General features: G+C 35.7%; 1 protein-coding gene across 1 annotated transcript; it reads left to right on the top strand.

Annotated features, from left to right (window-relative positions):
- Positions 1-4,823: 4,823 nt before the first annotated feature.
- LOC118435518 lies at positions 4,824-8,328 on the top strand. The gene is made up of 5 exons (XM_035851687.1): positions 4,824-4,985; positions 5,084-5,147; positions 7,396-7,519; positions 7,592-7,697; positions 7,817-8,328. The coding sequence occupies exons 1-5, from the start codon at positions 4,907-4,909 to the stop codon at positions 7,834-7,836; spliced, it is 393 nt and encodes a 130-aa protein (XP_035707580.1). The 5' UTR covers positions 4,824-4,906; the 3' UTR covers positions 7,837-8,328.
- Positions 8,329-9,017: the final 689 nt, after the last annotated feature.

The following is a 9,017-nucleotide window of genomic DNA, read 5'->3' as shown; positions in this document are numbered from 1 at the left end:
TAATTACACTGTTAATAATCCGGCAAAGTAATGCAGGTAATGATTGTAATAAATTTGGTAATATTATTTTACCAGGTAGTAAAAATCTGTTATCATGATGGTAAAACTTTATTACCAAGCCATTACCACACGGAACACCTTATCATTACCACTTTGGTAGAGTCAAATACTTGTGGTTTTCGGTAATGTTTATCACCATATTATTTACAGTGTAGTACTTGATTGTTAATTACTAATTAGTTACTAATTTGGTGAAATTAAAAAGAAAACTAAAAAGCAATTGCAATTAGTAATTCAGTTCAATTAGTGGGAAACTAAGTACTTATAATCGATACTTAATTCCAATATTTTCATATTGAGTAAATAAGAACTGATTACTTTCATCTATAATTGTACATTACATTAGAAGAAAAGTAATAACCAAGTCAGCACTCTTTCTACAAATTACTAGAGAAGTTGCTCTATCAAAAAATTTCCCATCACCTAATAGCAATTTTGACGGAGGGCACGACCTGACAAATCTCTTTATCCATCTTGACCGATTCATCCGTTTAAAAGATTGCAGTAATTCTGTCGACTTGGGCAGTGGGTTTGCCATAAATTTGAAAGGTCCCACGACCATGATGAATAAGTCCAGCGCAACCAGCGACAATATAATTATAATCGGTATAGGAGCCACCGACGTTGAGGTTATCAAGATGTATAACGCAAAACTTGCGCAAACAGTTACAGCCCCGATCAATATGGCCATGATGGGATGCCTGAATACTGAATTATGCATGTCGCCTAGCATCTGCAAGGTTCGGTAAGTGTGTAGACAGGGAACGGCATTCTGCCATCGTCTGCACAAGTCCCTGCAAAATTTTTCATTCATTTTTTCATAAACAAATGTACATTTGGGATTTTATATCCTACCTGTTAATTGACTCCAGGAGTATTAGCTTCACTTCAGCGGGATAAATGAGTACCACGGTGAAAACGAAGACAGTGGTGGACGCTAATGACATGCCAAGGTAGTAATACGGAAGGGCTCCACATATTCTGAAAATTATTCCGGAATTTCCATCATCGTCCCAGGATTCACATTTAAGATAGATGACACTACTCCAGGCTGGAGGCATACAGGGTCGAACGATTGCAATGGCGGTGCAGGCTGCTGGCATCAAAATTACTGTTATCTTGGATAGAACGACAAACCAAGCATAATAAAGGTGGACAGTGTCGGTTCCTGTAAATTATAATACGCAGGGTTAAGGGGCTATCGTTAAATTACTCAACGCTGGCTAGAATGGGCAAAATAGGGTTTTTTCGGTATTTTGTCCGGTTATAATTTACTACAGATATTTAACGGTGTATTAATAATATACGATGTTAATTTAAGCCAACCTGATATTATCTAATTTATTTTTGTAAGATTTTACATTTTTCCAATTTCTTATCCTATATTGAGATCTTAGATGAGAGGTCAAAAGGGCTCTGTGTCATTTTTCTAGTTGCTAAAACCAATTTGGGTGTTATACAGCTAAACTCGGATCACCCCAAGATCAAAAAGTATGATTATTACGGTTCGGTGTCGGTGCTAAATTCCAGCTATTATACTATTTAAAGTTTCAAGGCTAAACCATTTCTTATAATATTGAAATAACGCATACCTATTTGCACCTGCAAAACTCACCCTTGCTTTTTACATTTCGTTCAACTTGAAGTGCCGAATTTAGCAAAAATATAGTTTCCCCCTTTAGCCAAGTAAAATGAACTGTAAAGGCCACAGTGGCGCTGAACAGTGTTAAACAGTAGTACATAAGGACGAATTTCCAAATTGGGATGGAATGATTGACTGGTTCCAACCACTGGTCTAAAAGCCACTTAAGCACAACTGCAATATGTAGCAAGATAATAAAAGTTGATAATATGCGCCAACATTGGTTGAGATTCGTAAGCACAAAGGTTCCTTTAGTAATCGTGAAAGGGAACTGCTGAATACGTAACGTCATCTTTGCGAGACTAGATATAAGCGGAATATTAGAAGATGGTAAAAATATATCGCGTATCCAAGTAAAGAACGATTTCAAAGTGCGTGTCATTTTCTCTCGAGTGTTCTTGAACTTTATAAATGATTCGTTGGACCTGTAGTATAAGAAAGTCATCGTATATTTTACGACTGATTATAATAATGGAGATAAAAATGCGGAAAAAGTTCTAACTATTTATGAAAACATTGATATTTAAATACAATGATGGCTTGACAAAGCAACGGGCGTATCTACATGGGTGAATTTCGTCGCTTGTCACTGCCCCCTATTATCTGTGACTTATCGCTGGTCTATTCACTTGTGGCTTTCCAGACACGTGCAATACTTCAATTTCGATGTATGTGGAGCTATATTATTAGATATTTCGCCTGAATCCGTTCACCATACTCCAATAAAAGAAACCAGAGCTCAAACTCCTTGGAAACCAATCTAGCTTGAAATACGTACGAATATTTGTAATGACGCAAAATAGTTGGTGATGTCCACTATGTACGAATACGGTTGAGACAAGTTGACTAACCTAAAACCTTTCCGATCTCATCTAAAATGCATGAAACAAGCTTTTCGCTCGGGTTTTCCAAGTTGAGTAAACAAAATTTATTGATGAGTTATAACCAAGCTTGAAATTATACCACCATAGCGATGAATAATATATGTATGTTTACATTCAAAATTACTGGCTCCGTTGAAGTCTTTTTGAGATTTGATGGATAAGCAAGATTTTCAGAACTGAGCAAATATCTGTGTCTAATCAACCTTATTAGGATCAGGGATCCAAAATATAGGGAATACCGTCCCGATTAATACCACTGGGTATTGGAGATTGGAGGGCATCAGAAATCACTATCATATCCCCATGTCATAAATATATTTATACCCACCCACCCTCAGATGTTCCCACGGCTTCCGAGGTCACTGAATTTAATAGAATATATGTCGACTTGATTGTTTAAATTTTTTGGAAGTCTTATTAAATAGCAGATTAAATATTTGGTAAACATGATAGGAACCGTGAGTACAAAACTATGTACATACACCTGATAATAAAAGGATACTGGAAAGTCAGCCAATTTTCTGTAAATTTGTTATTCGTGAAATAAAGACCGGTGAATGTAAAATTAATAGGAATATGGTATTGAATGTACATAAGTTTGTTTATAGATGCAAGAGTCACAGCCTACCAAATTCAACGTAAACATTTAATCAGAAGTATGAATAAACAATGTGTTTTCATCATCATGTGCTTCCGTATAGGCAACGAGACGAGACATTCTGTCAGGTCACTATTTGCATCGCGATGGGGCGTCCCGAGATTAAATATGTGTCGTTATCACTGACGATGTGGTTATTTGGTCTTAAAAATATCTTCGAAAATGACCCATTTCTGACAGTAGAGTCGAATGAAGTATGTATGGATAAATGTATTATTTTGGAGTTTATAGTTCGTATACGTATGTATGTACACGTATAAACCTTAAATAGGCTAAATTTTTACTGATCCAAGTACATATTTATATATACGACTCCACCGGTAATAATGAACATTAAGGAAGACAAATGTACTGTATTTTACAAAAACGGCATATAGGGATTACGATTGAGGTTAGACGAATCCATAAAACATTGGTCCATAAAATATCAAATTTGCATTATGCAGCTAATGCATAATTTACACATTCGGAATAATTTGACCGAGATGCAGAACAGATAAATTTTCAAGAATTGGATTTTCAAACATATTTAAGAAGAAGACTCGTGTATTCAAATTTTATAGTAAAACATATGTATGACCATATGAGTAACCGGTTGAGTAATTATTGGAAAATTTGCTTTATGAATGCAATTTAAAGAAAATACACAATGTAGTTAAAAATTTCATGGAAAATTAAAACCATAGCTAGGTACATGGGTGTCAAGAAGAGGAACCCAGACTAGGGAGGGGAATTATATTAGTACATTTACATACGTTCATAAATAGTTGCCTAAGATTATCTATCACTGTACACTTATTTTAATGACTTGTTCGAACGAAAAGTAAGTTAATTATGCAAAGAAACAGCTATTTGTATGGTAATCTATTGATTAGATTTTAATTATGCGACGTATGCAAATACATATTCTTTAACTTTGTAAAGTTCTTATCCTACCTAATCAGTCAATAATGCATATGTATTTACACCTGAATTCAGCAATGGTACATAATTTGATTAGACAAGAACAGCCTTTCCTTTTATGAATTTACTCTCAGGATTAATCACGAGAATTTTTCAACCATGTCCAGACGTCATCTTATTTTATGCGAAATTTTAGTGATTATGTAACATTTAACATAACACAAGTGAACATGTTACATTTGGCTAAAATTTAAAATGATGTCTGTCGCAATAGTTGTACCTCATCTATCCTCGGGATCAATCCTCATCGTCTACCTAAATTAATTGTCATTAATTACTTTGAATAAACCTTCACAACGGAGAAAGAAACTATTTCCTCCTCTGCACTTACTAGGATTTTGATCCCCTTGAGATCATACCCTGGGTGGAATTTATTTGTGAAGAAATACATATTTACGCCCATATGGAAGTGCCTAAATAGTAAATTTTACAAAGGTTGAAGTGAGTATGCCCAACGCAATAAGTACATATGTATGTATTTAGATTCACCATGAGTTTTGCATGCGTGAAAGTTAAGTTACTTCCCACACAACCTTTCCTGGATCGATTTCTCCTCCAGACTTATGTTCTCTTCCCCTTTCACGGTCTCCACAACTTTATGTTATAGGTATTTCAGTTCATTACACTTTTGTTGAGTATGTTGAGCATATGTTGTTCTGTCACGATCTGTGTCGTCATGGCAACTAAATTGGGGAGATAATGGAAAAAATTGTAAATACTAATCTAACATTGCCAGCCGTGCTTATCATTTTACTTTGTGCAGAATTCCGGCATACAGGTTGTAGTCATCTTGACTTGATCTTTATATTTTAATTGATACAAATTTGTGAATCTATATGTGCTGGGAAAGTAATCGGCATGATTGTTTTTCTCTAGATATGGTCAATGGGTCCAATTATTTTTGTAAACGTCGCTTAGATGAGCTGTGTGAAAGCTTAAGGTAAGTATGTGAGTATATATAAAATATTAACAAAATCACGTGTTGCCATGGGAGCAACATGTTGCTATACAGTTTGTTCAAAATGGACGATCCACCAAGTTTTTTATTTTGTTTTTGAAGCTTTTCCTAATACAACTGAGTATAAAATCCAAACCCATTGCTGTGCTAAATTCTCACAAATAGATATGCAAAAGTTCAATCTATTAAACTTCAATGTGGGGCACATACAGTATCCGAAAAATGAAACCGACCACCGACATTCATAAATTTCAAACTTGAAAAACTTTTATTAAATTTAAACAACAATGAGATATTTTTGGCTTATTTTAAAGAGCAACTAATAAGCTTCAAAATGATATATTACTTTATCCGATAAGATGAATATTACCCCAAAAAAATCTGAAATCATAAAAAAGAGTGAAAACCAGTGGGAAAATTGAAACCGACCACTTCAGCTTTTGCATCGTTATTTATAGTTTTTTAATTGAAGGTAAATAAATTTTATTAATTTTATTTCTTTTTATAAATTCTATAATATTTTTAGCTAAAATTTATATTATTTGTCTCTTTCAAAGTTCAGAATGGGTCCGAAGAAAGTTGTTCCAATTGCCATCAGAGATTAAATTATTCAAGGATGGAAAGGCGATGAAAATGGAAAATTATCAGAAAGAGAACTTTCAAAAAAATACAACATTCCAAAGACGACAGTCCACGACATTATTACCAAATATAAAAATTCCGGTGAAATCAAAAATCTCCCCCGAGGACACCGACAACGAATATTTACAGCTGCGGAAGAGAGGATAATTTTGCGAAAAGTTATGACAAATCCAACAATTAGTGGTCCCACGATTTCTGCTGAAATAGAGACACAAACCGGGAAGTCAGCAACTTCAAAAACAGTGTCAAATATCATACACCGTCATGGTTTGAAGGGGTACTTGGCCGTGAAAAAGCCATTCATCAGCAAAAAGAACAGACTCAAAAGATTGGAATTCGCTCGCCTTCATGTAAATAAGCCAGATTCCTTTTGGAGAACAATTTTATGGTCCGACGAGCCAAAGTACAACATATTTGGCTCTGACCGACATCGTCGGGTTTGGAGAAAACCAAAAGAAGCCCTCAAAACGAAAAATTTAAATCCAACCGTAAAGCATGGTGGTGGATCAGTACTCATTTGGGGTTGTATGTCCTACAATGGGCTCGGAAATCTGGAGTTTATCGACGGAATCATGACAAATCTCTGCAAAGAAATATCAAATCTTCCGCATCAAAACTGGGGCTTCGTCGTCAATTTATCTTCCAAGATGACAACGACCCCAAACATAAGGCAAAACTTGTTCAAGAATTTTTGAAAAATATGAAGATTAACAGGTTGGAATGGCCAGCACAGTCGCCTGACCTGAACCGAATTGAGCACCTTTGGGATGTGGTAGAAAGGGAAATCCGAAAATTCCCAATTTCTAACAAAAATCAATTAAAGACCCGCATCACCGAAGCTTGGGGGATCATATCTGAAAATGTGACCAACAATCTCGTGGACTCCATGCCAAGAAGATGCCAAGCTGTGATTGCGGCCAAGGGAGGTCCCACTAAATATTAGGTAATAAAATAATTTCTAAAATAATCGATATTTGTGGTATGAAAATAAAATTGTTACAAGTGGTCGGTCTAAATTTTCCCACTGGTTTTCACTCTTTTTTATGATTTCAGATTTTTTTGGGGTAATGTTCATCTTATCGGATAAAGTAATATATCATTTTGAAGCTTATTAGTTGCTCTTTAAAATAAGCCAAAAATATCTCATTGTTGTTTAAATTTAATAAAAGTTTTTCAAGTTTGAAATTTATGAATGTCGGTGGTCGGTTTCATTTTTCGGATACTGTATGTGCCCCACATTGAAGTTTAATAGATTGAACTTTTGCATATCTATTTGTGAGAATTTAGCACAGCAATGGGTTTGGATTTTATACTCAGTTGTATTAGGAAAAGCTTCAAAAACAAAATAAAAAACTTGTTGTTTGAAATTTATGAATGTCGGTGGTCGGTTTCATTTTTCGGATACTGTATGTATGTACCCCGCAAAGTTGATATGCTTATTATGATTCTACTTCTCACATTTCCAACAAGGTACAAAAAAAAGTGTTACATTTCGAAGGTAGTTTTCAAAAAATCTTATCGATCGTCTATTACTGTAAAACTAGGATTTAAGCATAATTCATCTTAATGATTACTTTTTTGTATTCAGCCAAGCCGAATCTTGCCACACTGTGCCGTACTGTATCCATTGTAAGTGGAATACGGCCATCATACCGACCACGGACAAGTGCCAAATATGCCAGGACGAAATTACTGAGGGGAGACAAAATGAGGTAAAAATTGCTTATTTCATATCTTCATGCATTTACAAGTACTTATATATTTGAACATTGATTTGCGCACAGACTGACTCGTTCTATATCTTCGAGCACGCCTGTGAGCTCCACGGACGGAAGGAGGATGTCGAGAAGTGTATCCAGCTTGTACATTATCTTAACCAGACCCTGATACGTGAGTGATACATATAATTAGTATTGTTATATAGTTCATACTTTAAGCAAATGTTCTGTCTGTTCGTCCGTTCCCGGATTTTTACGAAAGAAGGAAACTTATGTATTTATTCTATTTAGATGACTTTCAAAGTCACTAGTTTCGACACCTGCGCACTGCTTGCCCTCTGTCACGCCCAGTTTGAGGTCAGCGTGACAAACATGGATGCAATTCCACCATCTAAGAAACATGTTAGTCGATTTATTCCCGAGGAACCGGTCGCCATGGCGAAAGGAGGAGGTGGTCGTGGTGGTGGGGGTGGTCGTTCGTGTAATCGTGGACGAGTGGGATCGGGAGGATCGTCATACTCGAGACCTTCAGCGCCGGCCTTTAAAAAAATATCCGTCCCTGGAGGATATTTTTAATTTATGCAATTATTTTAATTAATTTTTGGAATGTAACGTACCTATTTGGGTTGGTGTAAAATTGGACTAAAAATGCATATTTTTCTCATCATCGTATCTGCTTAAAATGGATGAATAAGTTACAGCAGAAATTTTATGTATTCGCAGAGCTTAAAGACATTTTTTGTAACAAATAAATCTTACAACGTTACTGAGGAGGGGAGCTTCACCACTTGCCACTCACAGAATCCGATGCCCTTTGGATATGTTGTAGTACCCCATGAGTGTACTAAAACCCTGAAAGGGTTTGACTCCATGGCCACATTTGCGCCCGCCACACCCACTCAAAGGTGCGAAAAACACGAAAATCATCACCTTCAAAAATTCACAAAAAATCCAAATTTGATCATATATCCGCAATTTAAGCATTTTCGTGATCCCAAATAGTTGTTTGATAATATCCGACACCAAAATGATTTTTTAAAATTTTTTGGATATTTTCGAAAATTTTCTGACTGGGGTATGTCTTCGAAAAAATCAAAATTTCAAAAAAGTTGAGTTTGGTATTGGACATCATAAAGCAGGTATCTGAGATGAAGAATATGTAATTTTTTTGAAAATCCGATCAAAATTGGATATTTGGCGGATTTTTTAATGAACCAAAACAGGGTATTTTTCGTGTTTTTCGCACCTTTGAGTGGGTGTGGCGGGCGCAAATGTGGCCATGGAGTCAAACCGTTTCAGGGTTTTAGTACACTCATGGGGTACTACAACATATCCAAAGGGCATCGGATTCTGTGAGTGGAAAGTGGTGAAGCTCCCCTCCTGAGCACATGTACTGGTCTTTGTAGTGGTTATGTACATAAAATCAATGAAAACTAAAGCCACATTGTCGTTTTTTTAGTATTCTTCTACTTTCTAGTTACATCCCATCCAA

The sequence above is a fragment of the Folsomia candida genome, unplaced genomic scaffold (assembly GCF_002217175.1).
Source record: "Folsomia candida strain VU population unplaced genomic scaffold, ASM221717v1 Fcan01_Sc005, whole genome shotgun sequence".
NCBI lineage: Eukaryota > Metazoa > Arthropoda > Collembola > Entomobryomorpha > Isotomidae > Folsomia > Folsomia candida.
This window is presented reverse-complemented; position numbering and strand designations above follow the sequence as displayed.

Bases quoted from the DNA above. Each gene is read 5' to 3' on its own strand.
- LOC118435518 (XM_035851687.1), top strand. From the start codon at position 4,907: ATGGAAAAAATTGTAAATACTAATCTAACATTGCCAGCCGTGCTTATC. The intron at 4,986-5,083 runs GTTGTAGTCATC...GTTTTTCTCTAG, and splicing joins TGCAGAATTCCGGCATACAG to ATATGGTCAATGGGTCCAAT. The intron at 7,520-7,591 runs GTAAAAATTGCT...ATTTGCGCACAG, and splicing joins CTGAGGGGAGACAAAATGAG to ACTGACTCGTTCTATATCTT.